The following is a 27,612-nucleotide window of genomic DNA, read 5'->3' on the forward strand; positions in this document are numbered from 1 at the left end:
GCAGAAGCCTGGAGAGTTGCTGAAACGTTTCTCCAAAGCATCCTATAGATTGGTATTACTCCAGCACTCTGCAGAGAGGCCCACGACAGGAGGCACCTGTTATTCCATGTATCACTCTTTCTCTAACAAAATGCACACCACCAGGCACACACAAAGTAAATGCTCACTAATGAACTCATGAGTGAATCAGTGGAAACGCCACTACTTGCCAAGAATTATGTATCAGGTGGACATGACTTCTATTATCACTTATATATAAATTAAATCACATCAGTCATGTTCAGCTCATCATATGAGGTGTAATTTGTTCTAAATTTTTCTTATTTTGTTCGTTTTTTATTATACATTTTCTACCCATTAACTGTAAACTCTGAAACCGAATGTATCTTTCATCTCTATTATCTGACAAAATGATTAGCATGAAATTTTGCATGGTAGGCATCAATAAATACTTCAGGTATATTTATTAGATGTATGTTTATTTTGTTTGATCTAACAGAGTACTTTTGGTGAATTGTGATTTTTAAAATGTATACTCATTAAGAAGTACATATTACAAAGACCCACTCTTTATGCTACAGCATAGAATGAGCAGCGAAAAGGAAGCCTTAAACTATCCTGATGGTGAATGCAGTATTCAATTCTGCAGACTGTAAATTAAAATCGGAACATTACTAGAACTGTCAAATTCTTCCCAAAGCAATCTTCAAGGCTAATCAACATAGACAATCACTCTTTTCACTTCTCTAGCAATAAGAAAATTTTAAGCAATATCTTTTGATTGGAGTTGCCTTGAAAATTGCCTAGTTGGAGGCCTTATTTTAAAATGCAACAAGCCTGAAATATTAAATGCAATTTGCCATGTAGCCTAGAGAAAGAAAGAGGCATTTGGTACATTTTTCCTAATTGTTTCTGATTGCTGCCTGGGCCGCCCCAGCACCTCTCCGTCTTCAAAATCACCTTTGAAGGCTTCAACACCTTTGGCCACGACTTTTAATCAAAAGGAGGCTCAACCCAAAATAATTTGACTATTCGTGGCAGAAATCTTCACAATGATGACTTTAATATTTTTAATCCGTTGACCTTAAAGAAAGAGTCTTCAGAAGGTAAACTGTTGGTGCTTAATGAATACTGATCCATCTGATGTTAACATGGACAGGAATCACTGTCCCAGAAAAAGTGGTCAGTATAAGGAAACAGAGTTTCGTTTTCCAACAATAATCATGCTTTGTTTAGGTATGCTTAGCAATAGATAAAACTCAATCTTATGTTTAAGTGTTTTATTTGGAAAATGTATGCACTTGAAAATTTATATTTACATTAAAGATAAGATTTTAAAGATGACCTTTATTTCTGTGTATTGTATGATAAGTTTAACATAAAAAATAATACAATATCAGAAATGTAGAGTTCCATGGAAATTTAGGCATTTAATCTGATCTCCTGACATTACTAAGGAGGACTGCAGTCTGGGAGTTTGACTTTCCAAGGTCAAAGCACTGCATTTCTTGTATGTTACGAATCTTTCTTTATTCAGCTCTCATTAATCCTGATGGATATGCTGTCCACAGTGCTATGAAAATAATTATCTTTTTCTTTCACAGTGAAAGCCCTGTTTTCTTAAATTTCCACCATTTTAATTTGGAGTGAAGTTCTCACGCCCGCTATTCGACAAGGAAGAAATCGGTTATGGAGTTCCTGCTCTAAGGAGGAGTGAGGTGCGGGTTGTCTAGAAAATGGGGCCACGCCACGTCACAGCGCTCCGGCGGGGCTGGGGCAGTTTCTGAATGGACGGAGTCGGTCTCTCCGGGAGGAGGCGGTGATGGATGGGCTACTGGGGGTCTAATCAAAGGAGGGGGAAACCGACTACAGACGCTCCCGGGCTTGTTCCGTGACTCATCGGGCAAATGCTGAATCTTGTGTATCGGGAGGAAAAAGAATATAATTCTTTCTGGAAGAGTGCAAAGTGTTTCCAGGTTAGTATTTTTAGGATAGACCATATTTTAAAGAAGCTGCACCCTGGGGAAAGGAAGCATGAACAAAGGAACTCTCTCCGTGAGGGTGAACGCAGCCTGGTGTCACTCACAGCCGGCGGTTCCGCGGAGTCACCTGGGCACAGCAGACCCGGCACAGGGACCGGGGGCTTGCTGCTTTCTACACTGAGACGTTGAGAATAAAACATTTTCATTTGATTTGTGCAGCACAGAGATGAATATTTGTTTTCCTTTACATATTACATAGAGCTCATCTGTCCTTAAAAATGGAAGTTTGCCTCTAAAATTCTATTACTTAAATTTGGATAAAATTATTTATCAATCTGATGTCAAGAGAAAAGCTTCAGCGAAAAAAAAATTCCATAAGCAGGTTTTATACAAAAACCACAGGTAAAACTGACGGATCCATTGTTTTTTAACACATGGTTATCTCTACAATTAAATACATTTCTTTTTTATACTTTTTTATATTCTGTGCTCTTTACTACTATACATATTTTCCATCAATTTTAAAGTCTTAGCTTAAAATTTATAAATAATAGAACTTTAAATGTCAGGATGAATAATTATTCAACATCATTTCTATACATTGTTTTCATTGAAGTAAGAGCCTGAAAAACAGCTTTGATAGTATTTGCTTAATTTCCAGCATATATTATTAAAATAATTAAAATTTAAAATATTACTAAAATTAAAAACAAGTGTATTGCTAAAGACAAACCACATATGAAAACTTCTAATATTATTTAGTCATTGCTGGCTCAACAATCAAGGAGTCTCATTTATTTTATTTTGCATGTTAGATATAAAATACTTTACATACATACAAATATCTCACACATATATATATCTATATGTTAATATTTTCACATAAATAATAAAATTCAGATTTTATATGCAACATTTAAAAAATCTAATAATCTTGAAAATATGAATATATATTCAGTAAATAATCTCATTTTCTAGAAAATGAACTTCAAAGGACTGCAGTGGTCCAGGATTTAAGCAGTTTCTGATGATCAGAACCCAAAACTTACTGAAATACCAAATAACTTAGCTTAATTTTCAGCTGCAATATGACACTGAAAATTATATAGCATTTTTCTCCCTAGGAAAGCATGAATATTATACTAATTTATTTATTTAGGGGAACTAACAATATTTCACAAGTTGTTTTCTGGATAAAGATTCAATTATGAAAATAAACTCCACCATGCCCTTTTATTGATTGCAGGGTGGCTAAATCATTGAATGGCTTGTTGGAGGGAGGACTGTCTTGTCAATTTAATTTTTATCATTTAAAGATTATGAAAATATTTTAAAATTTTTATTAATAGTAAAAAAAGAATATAAAGTAAAAAGTTTCTCTTCTCACCAAAACCCAGTTAACTTCTTGAGATTAACATCTGTTTCTTAGGAATCCTTCAGAGATAAGTACACAAAGTATGCACTTGCTCAGCTCTAGTTTTTATGTAAATAAAATACTACACAAAGTGTGATTTTTCAATTTTGTACTTAATAGATCAGACATCTTTGCATAGAAGAACGTGTAGATACACCTCTTTTTTCATCTAGCTTATCATGTTCTCTATTGAATATTTTGTGGTTTTGCTGTAGCAAACGTTTGAAGCACATCTTTATACAAATACTGCTGCTGTAAGGTGTATTTCTAATGATAAAATTTGCATATCAAAGGGAACAGTATTTTAAATTTTGTTAGAGCCAAGCTAACCTTCAAAAATGTACCTTAATCTACTATTCCATCAAAACTGTTTTTTGTTATTTGTATTTTATGCAAAGATTTTATTTACTTAATGTGGTTTTATTTGCCCTAAATAATGATCTAATAACTTCTAGATCATTATTTCTAGATCATTATTTAGGGCAAATAAAACCACATTTAGTAAATAAAGTCTTTGCATAAAACACAAATAACATAAAACTTCCAGTTTTCATGTTTTAAAATTATTAACTTGAGTAATGCTAACCAAGGTGGACTTTTTCATTCAACAGCAATAGTATCATGAGGTTGGAAAGGGTAAGAGGTTATGTAGGCTTCCTGCACCGTTAGGGAAGTTACAGCTAACTCTTCCTCCTCATTCTTACATAATTACAACTTTCCTACCAAATAGAAATTCTGTCAGTTAACTTGCTCATGGCACTTCCTTCTACTTTCATTCTACAGGAAAGTGAAGATATAATTTCACTCTAGAGGAAAGCAACGATAATGTTCACACGATGCTAAATGCTTAATACACTGACAAACAGAAAACTTAGCAGGAATGCCGGGAAAGGGGCATCTACTTGAGGTTACTAGCCTCACTGCTAGCTTAGAAACTGATATTAATAATAAGGCATCATATCCTTCGTAACACTCTCAGTATAAGTTCATTGATATCCCAACTGTAGTACAGGATGTTGGAATAAAGATTATGAAATCTGCATAGTCAATTGTTGATGATGTGTGCCAAAATAAAGGAATCATTGTAGTTAATTCATTTCCTGTAGAGTCAAATTGTGAATATGCCCATCAATATTCAGTTTTGTTACTCTTAAAACTTAATTTTCCAGTGAAGATCAAATTTTTATAAATGTTAACAAATTTTTATAAATGTAACATTTTTAGTGAAATGTAACAATTTTAAAGTGAAAATCTAGCCCTTTAAATAATCCAATTTATTGATTTTCAATCTACCAATAATCCTGATCACCTTTTTTTTTTTTTTTTTTTTGGACAGGCAGAGTAGATAGTGAGAGAGAGACAGAGAGAAAGGTCTTCCTTTTTGCCGTTGGTTCACCCTCCAATGGCCGCTGCAGCTGGCTCATCGCGCTGATCCAAAGCCAGGAGCCAGGTACTTTTCCTGGTCTCCCACACGGGTGCAGGGCCCAGGGACTTGGGCCATCCTCCACTGCTTTCCCGGGCCATAGCAGAGAGCTGGCCTGGAAGAGGGGCAACCGGGATAGAATCCGGCGCCCCAACCGGGACTAGAACCCGGTGTGCTGGCACCGCAAGGTGGAGGATTAGCCTGTTAAGCCATGGCGCCAGCTCTGATCACCTCTTAAACACCTGTGTTCTTCAATAACTGTATGGTGTCCAGTAATGATAATGTTATAAAATAATATTAATCGGAATACTCTAAGATTAAAAATTTAATCTGTGAAGTTGCTGATGTGAAATTATAGTGAAATTTAAGAGCTCTACAGATAATTCAAAGTTCCAGATCATAATCAAAATCTAAGAAATTTGTTCAACCCTATATTTCATATCAGATTTTTTTCAGAACTGTACTTTAAAAAAAAAATAAGGCTTGGGGCCAGTGCTGTAGTGTAGTGGGTAAAGCCACTGCCTGCAGTGCTAGCGGCCCATATAGGCGCCAGCTCGAATCCTGGCTGCTCCACTTCCAATCCAGCTCTCAGCTATAACCTGGGAAAGCAGTAGAAGATGGCCCAAGTCCTTGGGCCCCTGCACCCACGTGGGAGACCCAGAGGAAGTTCCTGGCTCCTGACTTCAGATTGGCGCAGCTCGGGCCACTGCAGCCAGTTGGGGAGTGAATCAGGATGGAAGACCTCTCTCTTTCTGCCTCTCCTTCTCGCTCTCTTTCAAGTAAATAAATAAATCTTACAAAAACAAACAAACAAACAAAAAACAAATAGGGCTTAAAACCAACTAATGTCAAAGCTATTATTACATTATAGATTATCTATTTTGATGATTCTATTTATGAATGCTTAGAAAATTTGCTGTATCGAAGCTTCCAGATGAAACTGGATGGGCCCTACTGTCTACATGTGAGACCCAGAGGAAGCTCTTGGCTTCTGGCTTCAGCCTGGCCCTGCCCTGGCTGTTATAGTCATTGGGGAGTGAACCAGAGGTTGAAAGATCTCTCTTCCTCCCTCCCTCTGTAACTCTGCTTTTCAAATAAAAAAAAATTTTTTTTTTTTTTTTGACAGGCAGAGTGGACAGTGAGAGAGAGACAGAGAGAAAGGTCTTCCTTTTGCCGTTGGTTCACCCTCCAATGGCCGCCGCGGTTGGCGCGCTGCGGCCGGCGCACCGCGCTGTTCCGATGGCAGAAGCCAGGTGCTTCTCCTGGTCTCCCATGGGGTGCAGAGCCCAAGCACTTGGGCCATCCTCCACTGCACTCCCTGGCCACAGCGGAGAGCTGGCCTGGAAGAGGGGCAACCGGGACAGGATCGGTGCCCCGACCGGGACTAGAACCCGGTGTGCCGGCGCCACAAGGCGGAGGATTAGCCTGTTGAGCCACGGCGCCGGCAAATTTTTTTTTTTTATTTGAGAGGTAGAGTTACAGAGAGAGAGAGAGACAGAGAGAAAGGTCTTCATTCCGTTGGTTCACTCCCCAGATGGCTGCAACTGTCAGAGCTGCACCGATCCGAAGCCGGGAGTCAGGTGTTTCTTCGGGGTCTCCTATGCGGGTGCAGGGCCCAAGGACTTGAGCCATCTTCTACTGCTTTCTCAGGCCACAGCAGAGAGCTGTGTCCCCATTCTCCCTGAGGTTTGATCCTTCCCTCCACTCTCCCCAGTTGTCAATTAGTAGTCCTCAAGGTGGCCCCTGTGAGCTTTAATGATTGGTCTCAACTGATGGAGAGACTAGAAGCCAATTTGTCAGTATCGAGGTACCTGCAGTTTCCCATGTGGTTGATATCCTAGCAATTCTGTGCACTTGGGGACTGACTACGCCTAAGTGACATGAGGACTGTCTCATTAGGATCTCCTTACCTCAAAACTATAATGCAGCGGTTTGTTTTTTTCTAGTGATACTGGAAATGATGGCTTAGTGCTTATGTATATAGGTTTTCAGGTCAAAAGAGTAATATTAAGAGGAAGCCAAGTCTTATATATAAAAAATAATTTTTTAAAAAAGATTTATTTTGGGGACTGGTGCCGTGGTGCAGTAGGTTAATCCTCCGCCTTGGCGCCAGCATCCCATATGGGCACTAGTTCTAGTCCTGGCTGCTCCTCTCCCCATCCAGCTCTCTGCTATGGCCTGGGAAAGCAGGAAGATGGCCCAACTCCTTGGGCCCCTGCACCCGCATGGGAGACCCAGAAGCTCTTGGCTCCTGGCTTTGGATCAGCTCAACTCTGGCCATTGCGGCCATTTGGGGGGGTGAACCAGAGGATGGAAGACCTCTCTCTCTTTCTGTCTCTCCACTCTGTATAACTCTGTCTCTTCAAATAAATAAGATAAATCTAAAAAAAAAAAAGAACAAACAATGCTCATAGCCTCTTCACCAGTAGAGGCCATCCTACGAAACGACTGTCTTTGCTCATCTCTAAGAAGTAACTCATCTGTTAAAGTTTTATCATGAGATTGCAGCAATTCCATCACATCTCCAGGCTCCAATGCTGCACTGAAAAACTGAGGTTTAATGAAGCCACCTTCATCAGGCTGCATTCTCCACACCAGCACCTTGCACCTTGGTGTGCCGGAAGCTGCTTCTCTAAACCTCCTGAGCCAACCTCAAACTTTTCCTCCGCAGTTTTCTCACCCTTTTCAGCCTTCATAGAATTGAAGAGAGGGCCTTGCTCCGGATTAGGCCTTGGCGTAAAGGGATGTTGTGGTTGGTTTGATCTTTTTTCCAGACCACTACAGCTTTTTCAGTATCAGCAATAATGTTTTGCTTTCTTATTATTCGTGTGTTCCCTGGAGTAGAACTTTGCATTTCCCTCGAATTTTCCCTTCGCAGTCAATGTTGGCTAACTGGCACAAGATACCTAGTTGTCCATGTGTCTCAGCTTTTGACATGCCTTCCTCACTAAGTAACCATTTCCAGCTTTTGATTTAGGAATACGTGGCTCTTCCTTTAAAACACTTTTTCGAGGCCGGTTATTAACCGTCCTACTTTCCACACTGCTGTGTGTCAGGGACAGTCAGAACACATACGTACAGATTACGTTCACGGTCGGACCCAGGCGCAATCCGTGTCATCCCCAATCACCACAGAAGGGCTCACTAATCACACCTCGCCATAAAAAAAGTACAATAAGGAAAAAGGCTGAAATATCGCGAGTTAGCAAACCGCGACACAGACAACACAGCACAAGTTGTTGGGAAAATGGTGCCGTCAGGCTCGCTCGACGCTGGGTTGGCACAACTTTCCATTTGTAATAAAACGCAATTATTTGTGAAGCGACACAAAGTGGAGCGCAATAAAGCTAGGTTGTACACAGTCGCACATCTTCCAACCGAATAGGACGAATGCAGCATTCACTTGAGACGCGGTAACAGGCGGTGGCCGCCAGAGCGCAGGCGTCAAGATGGCGGGTCGCAGGGCACCCGCACTTCCGAGGCTGGCAAAATGGCGGCGGCGCGCCCTACGGGACTACGTCACCACGTCACATCACCATGGCAACGACGCTCTGGCGTAGGGGCGTAGCCGGATGAAAGGTCCGGCCGCGGTTTCGCGCCCACACCCAAGACGCGGCCGAAGGACCCGCGTGACTCTTACGGCGGAGCGGGGTCGGGCGGGGCGCTGAACCCCGCCTGCCTGGCCTCGCCCGGCCGGCGGGAGGCCCCGGCGGGAGCGCGCGCAGGTGTGGGCGGGGCCCTAGGCGGGCGCGTGCGTGACGCTGCACCGCGAGCGGCGCCGGCCGGCGTTGACGTTAGCCATGGAGACGCAGGCCGGGAGCCCGGGTGAGTTGGTTGCGCGGCCGCCGCGCCTTTGTTTCTGCGAGCCGGCCGCACGGGTGCGGTCCCGGGGGTGCCTGCGCGGCTGGCCCGCGGCAGGTCCGATGGCCGACCCCCACCGGGGGACTCGCGCGCCGCCGGGGTTTCCCAGCCTGTGTGCGGCCGCCATGGTCTCGGAGCTGTTTCCGTGTGGTGTGGAGCCTTTAGGGGCGAGGACTGCGCGGCTGGGGAGGCCTGCTTGCTTGGCCTGGTGAGCTGTAGGGCCCCTGCCTTGACGGAGGCGTGGCCGGCGACCCCCGCTCCCCCCAAGAACTGGGCAGCTCGTTCCTTCAGTGAGGCCAGGGCCGCCCACGCCGCATCCCAGACTGTCCTGGCCTTGGGGTCGGATGTTGCTGTTTGAGTCCTTCAGCTGCTTGGGGCCCCTGTTGGCGGCCCCTGCATCTCCTAGTTACAGCGCTGCCTGTTCGTCATTCATTGCTGCAGAGGACGCCAGGTGGGGGGACCTTTTCCCGAGAGCTTTATTGAGCTATAATGCACGTTCCGTGTGATTCACCCATCGGAGGTGTATATGGCACTGGTCTTTAGGATAGTCACAGAAGTGTGCAGCCGAAAGCAGTCGATTTTAGGGACGTTGTGTTGTTGCCCCTAAAAGAAACCCCACACCTTTCAAGCCCTCAACGCCCCCCACCCCAAGCAATTCCCATTATCTCCACTGGAGTTGACAGTGGGCCCTGGAGGTGGAGACCCCCACCCCCCGCCCAGGCAGCCAGCAGTGTATTTTCTGTCTCTGTGGAGGTGCAGAATGTGGCCCCCTGAGGCTGGCTTGTATCACGTAGCCATAATGTTTGGGGGTTCATGCGTGCCGCAGCCTGTCTGAAGGCTTCATGGCGGACCGCCTAGTCACACCACGTTAGGTGGTGTCTCTCACAGTTTATCGCTGGCAGGATTTCTGCGGTAAATGTCTATATGCCAGGTTTTTGTGTGAACATGGTTTCATTAACCTGTGTGCTTACCCAGGAGTAGAACTGCTGGGCTATATTGTCATGGGGGTGGTCCTTGGCTAGGCTCGGTCTGGGCTCTTGTCTCCACTCATGAAAGAAGACGAGGAGGAAACGAGGTGTACAGGAAAGCAGGATTTATGTAAAGAAAAGGGAAGGGTGCGGGCTGTCTTTTTATGGTATTGAGAGGCATGGGGGTGGTGTCTGGGCTGGGGCTTAGTTGATCATTCAAAGGGCGCAGAGTTTGGTGCAGCTCTTGAGCACTGCCCATTTCTGTGCTCTGTTTTGGAAATCTCAGAAGTGTCTTGGTGTTAGGGGCACGATGAGAGTAAAAAAACGGACCCTGGTAATTTTATTATTATAATAATGTAATGATATAAATGTTATGGGAGAGTCACTGTCTGCAGCCATATTGGATAGTTATAGCTGATGCTAATTTTTTTTTTAATATTTTATTTATTTGAGAGGTAGAGTTACAGACAGTGAAAGGTAGAGACAGAGAGAGGTCTTCCATCTGCTGGTTCACTCCCCAGATGGCTGCAACGGCCAGAGATGTGCCTATCCGAAGCCAGGAGCTTCATCTGGGTCTCCCACGTGGGTGCAGGGGCCCAAGGACTTGGGCCATCTTCTACTGCTTTCCCAGGCCACAGCAGAGAGCTGGATTGGAAGAGGAACAGTAGGGACTAGAATGCGTGCCTGTATGGGATGCAGGCGCTTCAGGCCAGGGATTTAACCCACTGCATCATGGCTTTGTCCCCCTATTCTTAAATTTGCAACATTGTGAAACTTGGGGTTTGCACTGCATGGGAGGGGGAGAGGGATGGGATTGGTGGACGGAAGGCAGGTTTGGGAAGTGCACAGAAAAGGAGGTTTGGGTCAGTGCACAGAAAGGGGCCTTGGATGGTGCAGGTGAGGCTGTGATGTGGACCAGGCGGGGCTGTTGTGCTGTTGGGAGGGCTGGCCCGCGGCAGTGCAGTGCTGTCAAACCTCAGCTCCTTGGCTAGCAGCCCACCTGCCCACATCAGTGTAGTACCCGTGTTTGGTCTTTTGAGGAATTGTGGCTGTTTTACCAAAGGGACTGCACCATTTTATTTTCATATCAGATGTGATGGAGGGTTTTAATTTTTCATGAGCTCACCGGTACTTGTTATTGTCTGTCCTCCTCCTCTTCCTCTTTTCCTCCTCCCTCTTCTCCCCCTCCCCCCATCCTTTTTTTTACTCATTTGCAAGGCAGAGAGAGTTCTTCCATCTGCTGGTTCACTCCGCAAATGGCTGCACAGTAGTCAGGCTGAGCCAGGCTGAAGCCAGGAGCTTCTTCGAAGTCCCCCACATGAGTGTGGGGGCCCAAGCACTTGGGCCATCTTCCGCTGCCTTCCTAGGCACATTAGTAGGGAGCTGGATTGGAAGTGGAACAGTCAGAACATGAACCGTGCCCATGTGGTATGCCGGCATTGCAGGCAATGGCTATATGCACTACGGCACAGTGCCATCCCCATAGAGATGCTTCGTCTACCGATGAAGTTCTTCTATACTAATAGAAAATGAAAAGTAATAGTAAAAAAGCAACATGAAGAGACAATCCACACAAAGATAAAATAGTATTTATTTATACAATACAAACATGTATATGCATGTAATGAATAGTCTCAGAAAAATAGACCAGATTCATGAAAGATTCTATTAAAAAGTAATATTCGGGGATTCAGCAGCTCTTAGAAGTTAAAATGTGCGATTTGATACATTTGAATTGGATGCATTAGCAGCTAGCAAGTGGCGAAAGAGCAAGAGCGCAGTACAGAAATGCTCAGCCGTGTGTGACCCAGCGTCACCGCACACTTGTTCCAAAGCTGTTATCAAACAAGAGGACACGGGTTGATGAGGATGTGGAGGAATTAGAACCCTGACCCATTCCATGGGAATACAGAATGGTGCAGCCACTATGGAGAACAATTTGGAAGTTCCGCAAAAAAGATTCAGAGAGCTGGATCGGAAGGGGAGCAGCTGGGACTCGAACCGGTGCCCATAAAGGATGCCAGCTCTGCAGGCAGTGGCCTTATCCGCTATGCCACAGCACTGGGTTCCCCCGTTTTGTTAATTTTAAGGATGTTCAAAGTCTTAGTTTGCTGATTTCTAGTCTGACTCTTTTAAGATGACTAATTCTCTTGGGGCTGGCATGGTAGTGCAGCAGGTTAAAGCCCTGGCCTGAAGTGCCGGCATCCCATTTGGGTGCCAGTTCGAGTCCTGGCTGCTCCTCTTCTGATCCAGCTCTCTGCTATGGCCTGGGAAGGCAGTAGAAGATGGCCCAAGTCCTTAGGCCCCTGCACCCGTGTGGGAGACCCGGATGAAGCTCCTGGCTTTGGATCGGCACAGATCCAGCCGTTGAAATCATCTGGGGAGTGAACCAGTGGATGGGATACCTCCTTCTCTGTCTCTACATCTCTCTGTAACTGTCTTTCAAATACATAAAAGAAGTCTTAAAAAACAATGAGTAATTCTCAAACTTCTTTAGCCATATTTTCCTTTTCAAGAAATATTCTATAGGACAAATCCTGAATCCTTCAACCTTTTTTTTTTATTTTTTATTTTTTTGACAGGCAGAGTGGATAGTGAGAGAGAGAGAGAGGGAGGGAGAGAAAGGTCTTCCTTTTTGCCATTGGTTCACCCTCCAATGGCCGCTGCGGCCGGCACATTGCGCTGATCCGAAGCCAGGTGCTTCTCCTGGTCTCCCATGTGGGTGCAGGGCCCAAGGACCTGGGCCATCCTCCACTGCCTTCCCGGGCCATAGCAGAGAGCTGGCCTGGAAGAGGGGCAACCGGGATAGAATCTGGCGCCCCAACCGGGACTAGAACCCGGTGTGCCGGCACTGCAAGGTGGAGAATTAGCCTGTTAAGCCACGGCGCCGGCTCAGTTCAAGGCGCTAACTTCGGCCTGGCCCACCCCACACTGTACAGACTTTTAGGGAGTGAATGAGCAGATGGGAGCTCTCTGTCTCTAAAAATAAATAAATAAATAAATAAATAAATTTTTAAAAGGCATACCTGTTTGTGTAAAAAAGATTCTTTAGCCATTTCCATCTCCACAGGAGAAACCCAGCTGTATTTCCCCCCCACGCTTATCCTGTTCCTGTGTCTTTGGGATATAATTGCTCTAGGCAGAATCTTCCCTAAGCAACAGTGCTATCAATAAGTAACATTGTTTATTCCATAATAAACATAAACGAAGGTATTTTCCAAGTGTGTTAAAACAGGGAATAAACATTTATAACTTTAGTATGTTGCCTGGGTTCTTGTAGGGCTTTCATGTAAGGAAAAGCTGTGCACAGAAGAGAAATATTTACAGTTGAAGAACTTCCTAACAGTTTAACAATGAGGGGAGGTGGCTCCAAGGCCTAGTTCTCTCTCTCCCTCTGCCTCTCCATCCACTGGTTTACTCTCCGGATGCCTTCGCCAGGGCTGGGGTCCAGTAAGTCTACTTGGTGGCAGGAACCCAGCTGCTCTGAACAACCCCTGTTGCCTCCCAGGCTCCGCACTAGCGGAAAGCTGGAATCAGGAGCCAGAGCTGGGACTCACGGCCATCTAAGACCAGATGCAGGCGTTCTGACTGCGAGGCCAGATACCCGTGCTGCTTCTGAAAAGTGACCCCAGAACCTTCCATGATGCTCCACTGCTCTCTGCAGGCTGAGAACTGACTGGTGGGGAGATTACCTTAAACTGACCAAAAGACTACTTGAAGATGGCTTAAACTTAGTTTTTCTCTTCTAACAAACAAGTAATTCACTGAGGTAATTTTTCTAGCTCATGTTGTGTCAACAGCTATTTTTCAGAATAAGCTGCTGAGTATAAGGAGCAGTTGGACTGACGAGAGCCGTGTTATTTGATACTTACATTTTTGTGGCCCTGAAATGAAAATAATTTAGATCGAAGCCTGTACAGTTTCCCTTACTATTTCCCGTTTCCCCAGTTCTGGTAGATTCTGGAAACTGATAACAGGGACTAAAAGGTAAATTACTAGGTGACTTGCCCATGGTAACATATCTAATAATCATAGTCATCTACTTCGGCACTTAACTTGGTCTTAAGTTCCCATTCATTGTTTTTCTAAGCACGTGTTGAGCTGCCAGTGTCCATGTGGACTTTTATTGAAATGCTACTTATTTAAATAGGATTTGACTTTTCAAATTAATGGAAAATGCTATATTTACCATAATTATCAAGTGGTATGAATGACACTCTTAATATTGCTCTTTTCCACTTCTATTTCCAATTGAATTTTGGGATTATAGAGAGTATTCTTATTTTATACAGTGGGGGTTGGCAAACCATGACCGTCAGGTGGAGCCTGGCCCACAGTCTGTTTGGGTGGACATGTACAGTGAAATTCTGATGGAACACACCTACTCAGCACCCTTCTATTTAGGGCCAGTGTTGTGCTGTAACAGGTAGAGCCACCACTGGAGACACTGGCGTCCTAGATGGGCGCCGGTTCTAGTCCCGGCTGCTCCTCTTCCAGGCCAGCTCTCTGCTGTGGCCTGGGAAAGCAGTGGAGGATGGCCCAAGTGCTTGGGCCTCTGCACCACGTGGGAGACCAGGAGAAGCACCTGGCTCCTGGCTTCTGATCGGCGCAGCCGTTTGGAGAGTGAATGAGCTGATGGAAGACCTCTCTCTTAGTCTCTCCCTCTCACTGTCTGTAACTCTACCTCTCAAATAAATAAATAAAATCTTTTTTAAAAATCCGTTTATTTATTGTATTGTCTATGGCTGATTTTGTGGTATTTCAACAGAGACTGTATGGTTCACAAAACTTAAAATGTTTACTATTTTGGCCTTTATAAAAGAAGTTTGCTGACTCTCATGAGAGGGAACACTTAAAGAACAAAACAATAAAACTTACTAGGAAATGACCAGTTAAACCGCTGCAGGTTTGAGTTAAGAGTACTGGCCTTTTGAATTTCCCTTTACTTCAGAATCTAAAACTGTGAGTTAATATTTAACACCAGATGTTAAGTTATAAATACATTAATAAAGAATAATGATTTTTAAAAATGTATATTTATTGTTTAAAGCAGCTTAGAGGCACAGTGTGTGTCGGCAGTGGGAGGAGCCTGAGAAGTGAAGTCACACATCCTGCCTTGAGAGAGCTGAGGTGGTAACGGACCGGCAGGTCTTCTCCCGGGCCTCGGGAAGGACGGGCTCACACAGTGACTTTCTCTCTTGCAGCGCCCGCCGCATTACAGAAGAGGATGCGACCTTCAGAGTGAGCGGCAGACAGCAGGATGAGTCCCGACGCGCCTCTGCTGAACGACTACAAGCAGGACTTCTTTCTGAGGCGCTTCCCGCAGACTGTCCTTGGAGGCGCGCGGCTCAACTTAGGCTACTGCGCACCTCCGTACATATACGTTAATCAGATTATCCTTTTCCTGATGCCATGGGTCTTGGGTGGAATAGGAACACTTGCGTACCAGCTGGGCATCCTGAAGGACTACTCTACGGCAGCACTCTCAGGCGGACTGATGCTGCTCACCGCGGCCATCATCCAGCTCACGAGTGTATACGCCAGGAACAAAGCCGTGACAGTGGAGAGCCTGCGAGCCACAGGGGTCGTAGCAGAGGAAGATGAGTTTGAATTCACAAGCTGTGCTGGTGCCGAGACTGTCCGATTTCTAATTCCAGGCAAAAAATACGTAGCCAACGCAGTGTTTCATTCTGTGCTTGCTGGGCTGGTGTGTGGTCTTGGGACGTGGTATCTGCTCCCAGCTAGAATAACCTTGCTGTATGGCAGTACAGCAGGCACTGTTCTATTGTTTGTCTTTGGATGGCTGACATTATGTATAGGAGAATATTCATTAATTGTAAACACGGCCACCGAGACTGCGACTTTCCAAACTCAGGATACTTACGAAATCACCCCACTGACGAGACCTCTTTACATTTTTTTCTTTGTTTCCGTGGATCTTGCACACAGGTAAAAGCCTACCAGATACTTTACAGTTTGCATTGTTTTTAGCTATACACGATAAGAGAGCTCTCCTTAGTATTAAAAAAATGAATCTGGATTAAAAATCATCCGGAGAAAACCATAGAATGACTAATCTCTGTAAGTGAATTTCTATAAAACATTTAAAGTTAAACTTTACTGAATAGTAAGCAAAAAAATCCTCTTAAAGATAAGCAATTGTCAGTTCTGTGTTTCACTTTAAATAAGAAGCTTTGACTCTTTAAGATCGTCTGACTGAAACCTGTGAAAAGTGAGAGGAAATTTCTGTGAGGAGAGATGAGCAATTTAGAATTTAAACAAATATTATGTGCAGATCGAGTAGATTTAACATGAGTAGAAAGCTTATGTCTAATTTTATTATAATAATGATATACAGAAAGACATTTTTAAGCCAACTTGTAAACCTAAAAATAGAAAATGTTTTATTTAACAAACATATTTGGTGACAAAATTGTTTGATAATTCCTTTTGTTTGCCTTTTCTAAATCTGACTTTTCTTTCTCTATTTCTATAGATTGCAGCTTTCTCTTTCTCAGGTTAGTGTCCAGGTAGAAATGTATAGGAATATTGTGAACTAAATGTTTGTGTCCCCAAAAATGCATATACAGAAGCCCTACACCCCAGTGTGATGGTATTGGGAGATGTGGCCTCTGGGAGGAGACCAGGCCCTGAAGGTGGGGCCTTCCAGAACTGTGAGAAAATAAATTTCTGTTGTTAGGCATCTAGTCTATGTTATTTTGTTATGGGGTCCAAGCTTGGCACCAAAAATGTGGGCAGTTCTGCTGTGACTACCTAAGAGCGTGGAAATGGCTTCCGTTAACCAGGTTAACCAGGTACTAGGTGGAGGCTGAGTTATAACGTGCAAGCTAGAAACGCAAACATTGAGGTAAGTCTGTTAAAGTCTCAGATGGAAGTGAGGAACATGTTATTGGAAGCTGGGGGAAAGGCAGTCCTTGTTAGAAAGTGGCAAGAAACTTGACTGAACTCTGTTCTAGTGTTCCGTGGAAGACAGAACTTGCTGGTGATGAAATTGGATAGTTAGGTAAGTAAATGTTGAAGCAGCGTGTTGAAGGGGTAACTTGTTTTTCCAGATTGCGTATAGTAAATGCAAAAGGAGAGAGATGAATTGAAGAAGGAATTGTTGAGTAGGCCAGTGATCAGACTTCGAAGGTGTGGAAACTCCTCAGCCTGCGGACACTACAGAACATGAGAAAGCACGTTCTGAAGAGAGCACCACGGGGTGCCTGCATTGTTATCCCCTGAAGTGCTTCTGGGATTCTGTGAGCCGAAGCACCGCCAGCTTGCAGTGCAGGGGTTGGAGGTGGGATGGAATACACACTTTCAGATTGCCACAGTCTGACCAGACAGGATAACAGAATTACTCAGCTACAAACACACACAGTTCTCCAAGAAAAGAAGACACCAAAGCTAATTCAGAGATCATCAGGCCCGCTACCATTGTTTCAACAGCCAGATGCCCTCCACCTGAAGTCCTGTGGGCAGAGCCACTCTTCAGAGCAAAACCCCTGCCTGGCACTGTGGAGGGGATTCTGCCACCCCAGGAGCCTAGAGAGCAGAGAGTGGAACCAGAGAGAATCGTTCCCACGCCTGAAGATCTAGTGGAAGCTACCCTGCTAATTTTGGACTTCTTGACGTATCACCCCTTCCTTCTTCCCTGTGTCTCCCTTCTGGGGTAGAAATATCTCCTATACCTGTCCCACCATTGTGTTTTGGAAGCGCGGAACTTTGCTTTCACAGGTTTCAACTGGGCAGGGATTTGGCCTGAGGAAGCATTGTACCTCGAGTCATACTCACATCGAATTTAGATGATGTTCAGATGGACTTCAGACTTCAGCGTAATGTTAGTGTTTGGACATGAGGTGTTTTGGGAGGTAATTTGGTTGTGAAGGTGGCATTGTTCCTTATGAGAAGAGACACCAGAGATCTTGATCTCCATCATTAAAGAACGTAGCAAAAAAGATAACCATCTGCAAACCAGGAGTAGAGCCCTTCCCTACAACCTGACCGTGCTGTCGTCCTCATCTTGGACTTCCAACCTCCAAACTGTGAGAGAATAAATCTCTATTGTTCAAGCCTTCTGGTCTATGGTATTTTGTTATGGCAGCTCAAGTCAAGATGAGGCATTTACAAACATTTAGTTTGTATACAGAAAATTGCCTCTTGAGTATCTATTTGCTGTTCCTTAATGCTTATTTATTTTAGTTTTTTTTTTTTTTTTTTCCCCTAAAGGCAGAATTACAGAGAGAGAGAGTGTGTGTGTGTGTGAGTCTTCCATTTATTGGGTTACTCCCCAAATGGCTGCAGTGGCAGGAACTGGGCTGAACTGAAGACAGGAGCCAGGAGTCTCCTGTGGTCTCTCACATGGGTGCAGGGGCCCAAGCACTTGGGCCACCTTCCACTGCTTTCCCAGACACAGCAGGGAGCTTGATCAGAAGTGGAGCAGCTGGGTCTCTAACCAGCACCCATTGGGATGCCGGCACTGCAGGTGGTGTCTTTACCTGCTATGCCAAAGCGCAGGCCTATGTTCTTTAACTCTTAATCTCCTCTAATTATGTTACATTCAAAGACCAGGGCACACTGTAATACTCACATAGTTGTTCTAATCAAATATGTAATGGGAGAATTAATAGGAAATCATTTTATAATTTGTTTCATAATACCATTACAATTTACTGAGATAATATTACAGTTAGTACTTTATTTTGAAAAGTCAGCAGTAAAGTTGAAATATGTATTTATAAGAACATAATCTCTTTTTAAAAGATTTAAGTCTGGGGGGGCCGCTGTTGTGGTGTAGTGGGTAAAGCAGCTGCCTGCAATGCCAGCATCCCATATGGGCACCGGCTCGTGTCTCCGCTGCTCTACTTCCATTCTGGCTCCCTGCTGGTGGCCTGGGAGGGCAGCAGAAGATGGCCCACATGATTGTGCTCCTGCCACCCACTGGAGACGGTGGTTCCTGGCTCCTGGCTTTGGCCTGGCCCATTCCCGGTCATTAGAGCCATCTAGGGAATGAATCAGCAGATGGAAGAACTCTTTCTGTCTCTCCCTCTCTCTTTGTAACTCTGACTTCCAAATAAATAAATCTTTAAAAGATTTAAGTTTATAAAATTATTATTTTCAGAGTGCAGGTTCTTGAGTTACTATTGCACTGTGCCATTTCCAAACCCAGAAATTACACTTGCTACAATGCATCTTTGCATTTAAAATGATATCCCATGTTCTTCAATTTTTAAGCAATCTCTGCTAGTTTTTATTTTAATTTTTAAGAAATTTATTTGTTTGAAAGAGTCAGAGAGAAGAGACAGAGTGATCTTCCATCCACTGTTTGACTCCACAAATGGCTGCAACAGTTGGGGCTGAGCCAGTCCAGGTCCAGGAGCCTGGAACTCTTTCTGGGTCTTCCATGTGGGAGGCTGGGGCTCCAGTACCTGGGCTGTCTTCTGCTCTCCCAGGCACATTGGCAGGGAGTGGGATTGGCAGTGGAGCAGCTGGGACCCAAACCAGCACTCAGATATGGGATGCTGGTGTCACAAGTAGCAGCTTAACCTACTACGCCACAACACCATCCCTTACTATCCAATTTTAGTGGTTAAAGTTTGATAATTATAAATGTCTTTTATTATGACTAAAGGAAATGGTGAAAGTAGCCCATACACGTGTTTCTAAAGAAGAAAATGATAGTTTTACACCAAAAAAACTTGAAATTCATTTTTTAGTAAATTCCACCTTGTGACTAACAAAATAATAATGAACTGATATGATCTTTATGCAGTAGGTGTGATCATGCAGCCAAATGATGTATGAAGTGTCTATATTCTTCCAACGTGGACAGTTCTCATGTATATCGAACTTTTCCTAGTTTTATTTCAGAGAATGTAAAAGAAAGCTGAGAGCACCCAGTGTAGTAAAATCTTTCCCCATTCCTCATCCTACCCAGTACAGTATGCAGTAATCATTTAAAATGATACTTCCTATGTATTTTAATTTTCTCAAAGACAGCACTGAATCCATAAGTGTTTGCTTACTGTCAGGGATTATTTGAAAGGATACTAAACATTTAAATAATCTGAGTCACTCACTCTGAAGTCTGTTTTCTTGGCATGGGTGTGTGTGTGTGTGTGTGCAGAATTTGAAATATTTTTGTTAGGTTTAAAGCAAAGTTTTTTTCTTAAGGACTGATTTTTTTTTAGCCTAGAAAATTATTTTTCCATGATCAGAAACATTGTATGGAAAGAAGACAGTTAACCACAATAATCCTCCATGGGGCTGAGTCATATATATACCAGAATGGTAGAATAATCACTGTAGGAGAACAGTCACAGTGTTTGGTTACTTCACACACATCCTTGTCAATGCCGTTGGCGATTTTTTAAGAACAAAAAGATTGAGAGGTAGACACTGATTTTGGTAAAATGTTTCCTGAGTATACTTTATTTTTACATGAATTATCCTTTCCTTAGGCATGTTTCCAAGAAAAATGTTGTCCTTTGAAAAAAATTGTACAAATCTGCATATTTTCCTTGGCCTTTCTGTGGCTTTTTATGTGTGGTTTGGTATTCTGGTTTTTTTTTTTTTATTATTTTTATTTTTTATTTTTGACAGGCAGAGTGGACAGTGAGAGAGAGAGACAGACAGAGAGAAAGGTCTTCCTTTGCCGTTGGTTCACCCTCCAATGGCCGCCACGGCTGGCACGCTGTGGTTGGCGCACTGCGCTGATCCCAAGGCAGGAGCCAGGTGCTTCTCCTGGTCTCCCATGGGGTGCAGGGCCCAAGCACTTGGGCCATCCTCCACTGCCTTCCCGGGCCATAGCAGAGAGTTGGCCTGGAAGAGGGGCAACTGGGACAGAATCTGGTGCCCCGACCGGGACTAGAACCCGGTGTGCCGGCGCCGCAAGGCGAAGGGTTAGCCTGTTAAGCCACGGCGCCGGCCCGGTATTCTGTTTTGTTACTTGAGTGTTTTCTTCCCAGAATGGAAATTCTATTTTAAAATTTTAATATAGAAAGTATTGTTCTCTAGTTTAGCATCACATTGTTAATCTGTGTTCATTGATTCTCTGCTTATAGTAATTTGAAGGATGTACATTATGAGCAAACAGTAGTAGCTGGCATAGCCCTGGTATCTCTGTGAGATAAATAGGTTATACTATTATTACAGCCATTATTTGCTCCAGGGCAGTCAATATACACAGTAGGTAATTATTGCAGAAGTTGTCTTTTTCCTTACTGGCTTTCCACAGCTCAGGAATTCAAGTAGAATTAGATTGTAAGTTTTGATCTAGTTTTCTCTTTTGAAAATTGTTTTCGGAACCCCACAAACACTCTGATATTGCTGGTCTCTAGACATGGTGTTTGGGTACCGTTATTCCAAAAAATTAGCAACATATTGATAATGTTTGTTCTGTGCTTTAAAATTTTGTTAAATTATTAGAACCAATTTAATGATGCTATTTTTATTTTTTTAAAAGATTTATTTAATTTATTTGGAAGATAGAGTTAGAGAGGTAGAGATAGAGAGAGAGAGGTCTTCCATCTGCTGGTTCACTCCCCAGGTGGCTGCAACAGCTGGAGCTGCGCCAATCTGAAGCCAAGAGCCAGGAGCTTCTTCCTGGTTTCCCACGTGGGTGCAGGGGCCCAAGGACTTGAGCCATCTTCTACTGCTTTCCCAGGCCATAGCAGAGAGCTGGATCGGAAGAGAAGCAGCCAGGACTAGAACCAGCGCCCATATGGGAGGCCGGCGCTTCAGGCCAGGGCTTTAACCTGCTGCACCACAGTGCCAGCCCCTAATGATGTTATTTTTAACTGGAAACCTGACTTTTTTCCATTTAAGGTAGAGGCAGTCTCTAGTTTATGACTAAAGAGATTATATTGTTCAAGTTCATGTTCTCACACCCAAACCATTAGTTATACAAGATAGAACAGTATTATAAATACTCGTTAAATTACCAGGATAACCCACAGAGATAGAAATATAATCTTAAGTTTCTAACTTCTGATATTAACTATTCTGACTTCAAATTCTGGGATCCAAGAGCAGGACAGTGCAGGATTGAGTAGTAGGGAGAAAGAAATGTCTCTCCTTGCCAGCTGTTCATGTATGAATGTCAGTAAGGCTTTGCGTTTCCCACAGGTAATGGCAGTTTTAAATTACAGAATTTTGAGTTCTAAGGAACCATTGGTAGAATTTCAACCACTGTTGTCGTTTCTGTATTTAGGGGGATTTTCTTTGCTGTGGCCTCAGTTCTGTTTTGCAGATCTCCCTGTGTTCAGTTATTACTGTTCAGTAAAGGCTTTGCTTGACTTCCTGATCCTGCACCTGTTGGGATCCACATAGTTTCTAAAGGCTACTTTAGTAGTAACTGACTAGGGCTACTTGCTGTTACAGGAGAAGGGACATGGTCACAGTATGTGTTGATGTTTGTGAGTTTGAATTGGGACCTGTTTTGTAAGTGTTCTTTGAGAGTATGTGTTGTGTTCTTGCAAAGAAGAATCTCTTCTACATATTATTTTGCATAATGTTAAGTGTTTTCATTTTCTCCTAGGTTTATGAAAAATATTTCAGCTCTTGGACAAATAAATCAGATCCTACACATCTTGTTTGTGTTTTTACCCTTCCTGTGGGCACTTGGGACTCTGCCTCCACCAGATGCATTTCTCCTCTGGGCGATGGAACAAGTGTTGGAATTCGGCCTTGGAGGTTCCTCCATGTCATCTCGCCTGCGGTACTTTTTAAGAAAAAATATTGATGATATATGTAACTGATTCTTGAAGGACATTTTCTACTCTAAGTGCATCTCTTCTTCCTCTTTTTTTTCTTTTCTCTTTGCAGGTTGATAGCAATGTTCATCATCTCTGTTGGAACAGCCGTAACATCCTATTTTATTCCCAGCTCTCTTGGTGTGGTGCTTTTCATGACTGGACTTGGATTCTTACTGAGTCTTAACCTAAGTGGCATCAGTTTGTTCTTCATACACAGTGTGAACAGACGCAGAGTTGAAACCAAATCTCAGGCTTTAGCCAGCCGTTCTGAGAAACAGTTTACGTGGCAAGAGTGCCTTTTCTACTTTGTTATGTTGGCCCTGGCCCTGTCAGAAACCAGTCTGCTGCATCACTTTGCTGGTTTCTCACAGATTTCTAAAAGCAACTCCCAGACTGTGGTTGGCTATATCTTGATGATCTTACTTATAATACTGTGGGTACTTAGAGAAATTCAAGGTGTCTACATCTTCGGAATTTTCCGAAACCCTTTCTATCCAAAGGATGTGCAAGCCGTGACTGCATTCTTAGAGAAGCAAACGAGGCTCACGAGAATCGGTGTTGTCAGACGGATTTTGCTAACCCTAGGTAAGAAGATCCGACCTACTGCCCTTGATATGAAAAACTGTATCCGGGAAGTGTTGAGGAATACATTAGAATCCCCAAGATTGTGTGATATTATACTGTATACAAGTGTTGGTTTTGACTTTTCGGATATTAGTTTCTGCTTAAATGTGCTCATAAAAGAACTTCATATTTGCCAAAAGAGAATATGGTAGAAGGAATTACATTGCCTTAATTAAATTAATCTTTTTTTGTTTTGTTTTTAGTGTCACCTTTTGCTATGATGGCATTTCTCTCACTGGATAGTTCATTACAACGGCTCCACTCCATGTCTGTCTCCATTGGATTCACAAGAGCTTTTAGGATGGTAACATTGACATATACCTAATTATATTTTCCTATTACTGAATTTAATTGTGATTTTGTTTCATTCTGAGAATTGGCTTAGATGATGAAATTCTATCTAATAGAAGTGGATGATTTGTATCCTGCAGGTGTGGCAGAATCCCGAGAGTGCTTTGCTTGAGACAGCCATTGTATCCGGTGTGCACCTGCTGAGCTCCAGTGCAGAGTTATGGTGGAACACAAACCTCAATACTGGAATCAGACTTTTATTGGTAAATACATTTTAACAGCTTTATTGAGATGTATTTTATGGACCATAACATTTATTCATTTAAAGTATATCATTTAGTGGTGTATATTCAGAGTTTTGTAGCCACCTACACATTTTAGAACATTTTCCGTGTTCCAGAAAGAAACTGTATACAGGCATACCCCAAGGATATTTCAGGTTCAGTCCAGAGCACTATGATAAAGTGAATCATAAAATTATTTGGTTTCTCAGTGCACAAAAAAGTTACATATATATTATATGGTGGTATCTTATATGTGCAGTAGCATATCTTTTTTTTAAGATTTATTTTATTTATTTGAAAGAGTTAGAGAGAAAGAGCGAGAGGGAGAGTGCTTCCATCCACTGGTTCACCCCCCAAATGTCCTCAGTGGCCAAAGCTGAGCTGATCTAAAACTAGGAGCTTTTTCCCACAGGGGTGCAAGGGCCCAAGGATTCGGGCCATCTTCTGCTGCTTTCCTAGGTGCATTAGCAGAGAGCTAGATAGAAAGGGAAGCAGCTGGCTCGAATGGTGTCCATATGAGAAGCCAGCTTTAACCTGCTGTGCTACAGTGCAAGCCCCCACAATAGCATATCTTTAACAAAAGTATAAACCTTAATTTAAAAGTACTATATTGCAAAAAAGATACTAAGGATTATCTGAGCTGTTGGAAAAATAGTATCAGTAGACTTGCTCTTTGCAAGACTCTCACAAACCTTCAATTTGTAAATAGCACAATATTTGTGAATTGCAACAAAGCACAAAAAATAGGCATTTCTCAGTCCAACTCTGTATACCATCCCCACTCATCCCAGTACCAGCAACCACTGATAGACCTTCTATCTCTGGACTTGCCTATCCTTTGACATTTCAAATGAATGGATTTACATGATATATGGGTTTTTTTTCATCTGACCTCTTTCACTTTTGTTTGCAAGGTTCATTCATGTTATAGCATGTATCATTATTTCTGTCTTAGTGCCAAATGTTTCCTTATGTAGATAAATCACATTCGATTCATTAATTCATCAGATGGTGGATATTTAGATTGTTTCTATTTTTGACTATTAAAATGAATATTGTGAACATATGTGTACATAATTTATATGTGCATATGTTTTTTTTTTTTTTTTTTTTTTTTTGGCAGGCAGAGTGGACAGTGAGAGAGAGAAAGAGAGAAAGGTCTTCCTTTACCATTGGTTCACCCTCCAATGGCTGCCGTGGCCGCCGCGCTTCAGCCGGCGCACTGCGCTGATCTGAAGCCAGGAGCCAGGTGTTTCTCCTGGTCTCCCATGCGGATGCAGGGCCCAAGCACTTGGGCCATCCTCCACTGCACTCCCGGGCCACAGCAGAGAGCTGGCCTGGAAGAGGGGCAACCGGGATAGAATCTGGCGCCCCAACCGGGACTAGAACCCGGTGTGCCGGCGCTGCAGGCGGAGGATTAGCCTAGTGAGCCATGGCGCTGGCCTGTGCATATGTTTTCATTTCTCTTAGGTATGTATTCCTAGGACTCTGATTATATAGTAACTCCATGTTTAATGCTTCAAGGTACTGCAAAACTGTTTTCCAAAGTGGCTTCCACTACCCTGGGTAGCAGGTGGAAGCCAACTTGGATTTAAATTTTACTGAGAGTAATCTAAAAATGAATAATCTGTATCTACATAGTTGAGAATTCATAGTACCATGATTATAATTGCTTATTAATGTTATACTAATGTTTTAAGTAAGGTCCTGTTCAGATCCAGGGAGAGAATCTTAGTGGTTTTTATGAGCTTCGAAATACATTTTTCTCATTTCAGAAAAAAGAAAAAAAAAAGTGGATTTCACCTTTTACATTCTTATCAAGATATATGAGGATCCCAATTCCTTTGTATCCTCACGAGTACTTGTTATTTTATTTTTGCATTATAGTCATACTAGTGAATGTGTGTCTGTTCAAATTCTTTGTCCATTATTATTTGAGTTAGTTGTCTTTTTATTGGTGAGTTGTGAGAGTTTTTAATGTGGAAACAAGTCCTTAGACTAATCTGTGCTATATGTTTCACATTCTTCACAGTGTCTTTTAAAGTACAAAATGTTTAATTTAATGAATAATTTATCTGATTTTATTTTTTAAGATTTATTTTATTTATTTGAAAGACAAGTACAGAGAGAGAGAGGTCTTTCATCTGTTTGGTTCACTCCCCAAATTGCCGAAGTTGAGCCGATCCAAAGCCAGGAGCCAGGAGCTTCTTCTGGGTCTCCCACATGGGTACAGGGCCCCAAGCACTTGGGCTATCCTCCACTGCTTTTTCAGGAGCATTAGCAGGGAACTGGATCAGAATTGGAGCAGCTGGGGCTTGAACCAGTGCCCATATGGGATGCTGGTGCCGGAGGCCAGGGCTTTAACCTGCTGTACTACAGCGCTAGCAAATTTAACTGTCTTTTACTGCTTGTGTTTTTGTGTTTCTAACAAACACAGCTTACTAAAAGGTCATGAATGTTCACTACTAAGAGTTTTATAATTTTAGCTCTTACATAAGCGTCTATGCTCTACTTTGAGTTCATTTTTCTATATGTAGTGAGGTAGGATTCCAAGTTTCTTCTTTGCATACAGATATACAATTGTCCTGACATCTTTACTGAAAAGAGTGTTCTGCTCCCAGTGACTTTTCATGACACCTTTATAAAAAAAATCGAGTGACCATACATGTTAGGGTTTACTTCTGGGTTAATCTAAGTTCTTTTTCATTCTTCCCTATGCTCATCCTTTTGCCAGTACCACACTGTCTTGGTTCCAGTAACTCTGTGGGAGGTTTTGAAGTTGGGTAGCTTGCGTGCTCCAGTTTTGTCCTTCCCAGAATTGTTTCAGCTATTCTGGGATCCTTGCATTGCTGTTTAAATATTTATTCCACTGTCAGTCTATATAAGAAAGCCTCTAGTGCTTTTATAGGAAACACCTCAGATCTGTAGATCAATTGGGGATTATTGCCATTTTAAAATATTAATTCTAACTAATGTTCAGTCTTTAACACTCAAAAAATTAATTCTTATGATCCATAAACATGACTGTCTTTCCCTTATATCTTCAGGAATGTTTGATAGCTTCAGTGTGCACTTTTTACTAAATGTATTCCTGACTGTTTATTCATTTTGGTGATTTAAATAAAATTGTCTTCTTAATTTCATGTTTTAGCTTGTTTATTGTATAGTGTAGAATAGAACCTTTTTATATTAATCTTCTATCTTGTATTAGAGCTAATTAATTTTTAGTGGATTCTTAGAATGTTCTATAAGGTCATGCTATCTGCAAATACAGGTAGCTTTACTTTTCCCTTTCCAATCTGTATTTCCTTGCCTAACTGCAATGGCTGGAACTCCAGTAGAATGTTGAATAGATGGGGTAAGAGTGGATATTTTATGAGGAAGGCAGTTAGCCTTTTCCATTAAATATGATATCAGTCTTTCACCATTATTAAATATGATGTCAGCTAAGGATGTTTCATAAGTGCTCCTTAGCAAGTTGAGTAGGTTTCTTCTTACTGCTAGGTAAATGGCTTTCTCATTAGGCATGTTGAAATTCATCACATGCTTTTTTTGTGTCTTTGGAATGATCATTTAGTTTTGATCCTTTAGTCTATTAAGATGGTGTAATTTGTTCATTGCTTTTTGGTTGTTAAACCAACCTTGCATTCCTGGAATAAATCCCCGTAGGTCATAATGTATAATCTTTTTTATATGTTGTAGAATCTGGTTGGCAGGGCCTTGTCATCTGTTTTTTTGTAAGATGTGCACATATGTGTACAGGTAGTTTCTTTCCCTGTGCTAGCATTGTCTGGTTTTGGTGTCAGGGTGGTACTGATCTCATAAAAAGTGAGTTTAAGAAGTGTTCCATACTCTTCTGGTTTCTGAAAAAGTTGGTAAAGATTGGTATTGATTAGTCTTAAATGTTTTCTAGTATTCTGTATGTATCTTAAATGTTTTGTGAAATGTTGCATTTGTAGTATTAAAGCCATCTGAGCCTCAGATTTTCCATGTCAACAGTTTTTTAA

General features: G+C 42.6%; 1 protein-coding gene across 7 annotated transcripts in view; it reads left to right on the forward strand.

Moving 5' to 3' along the window:
* The first annotated feature begins 8,556 nt into the window (after positions 1-8,556).
* The window catches only part of PCNX4 (pecanex 4), a 40,048-nt gene continuing 20,992 nt past the window's right edge, over positions 8,557-27,612 (forward strand). For 2 of the 7 annotated variants that reach the window (XM_062181651.1, XM_062181653.1), the window contains exons 1-6: positions 8,557-8,644; positions 14,853-15,597; positions 22,190-22,369; positions 22,477-22,991; positions 23,234-23,334; positions 23,462-23,584. In XM_062181651.1, coding sequence (XP_062037635.1) covers positions 14,909-15,597; positions 22,190-22,369; positions 22,477-22,991; positions 23,234-23,334; positions 23,462-23,584 — 1,608 coding nt within the window. In that variant the 5' untranslated portion in view covers positions 8,557-8,644; positions 14,853-14,908. Of the gene's footprint in view, positions 8,645-8,767; positions 9,132-14,852; positions 15,598-16,144; positions 16,167-16,721; positions 17,697-22,189; positions 22,370-22,476; positions 22,992-23,233; positions 23,335-23,461; positions 23,585-27,612 lie in introns of those variants that run through there. The other 5 variants (XM_062181656.1, XM_062181652.1, XM_062181654.1 and 2 more) reach the window with 5 other exon arrangements.

This window comes from Lepus europaeus, chromosome 22 (genome assembly GCF_033115175.1).
Source record: "Lepus europaeus isolate LE1 chromosome 22, mLepTim1.pri, whole genome shotgun sequence".
NCBI classification, from domain to species: Eukaryota; Metazoa; Chordata; class Mammalia; order Lagomorpha; family Leporidae; genus Lepus; species Lepus europaeus.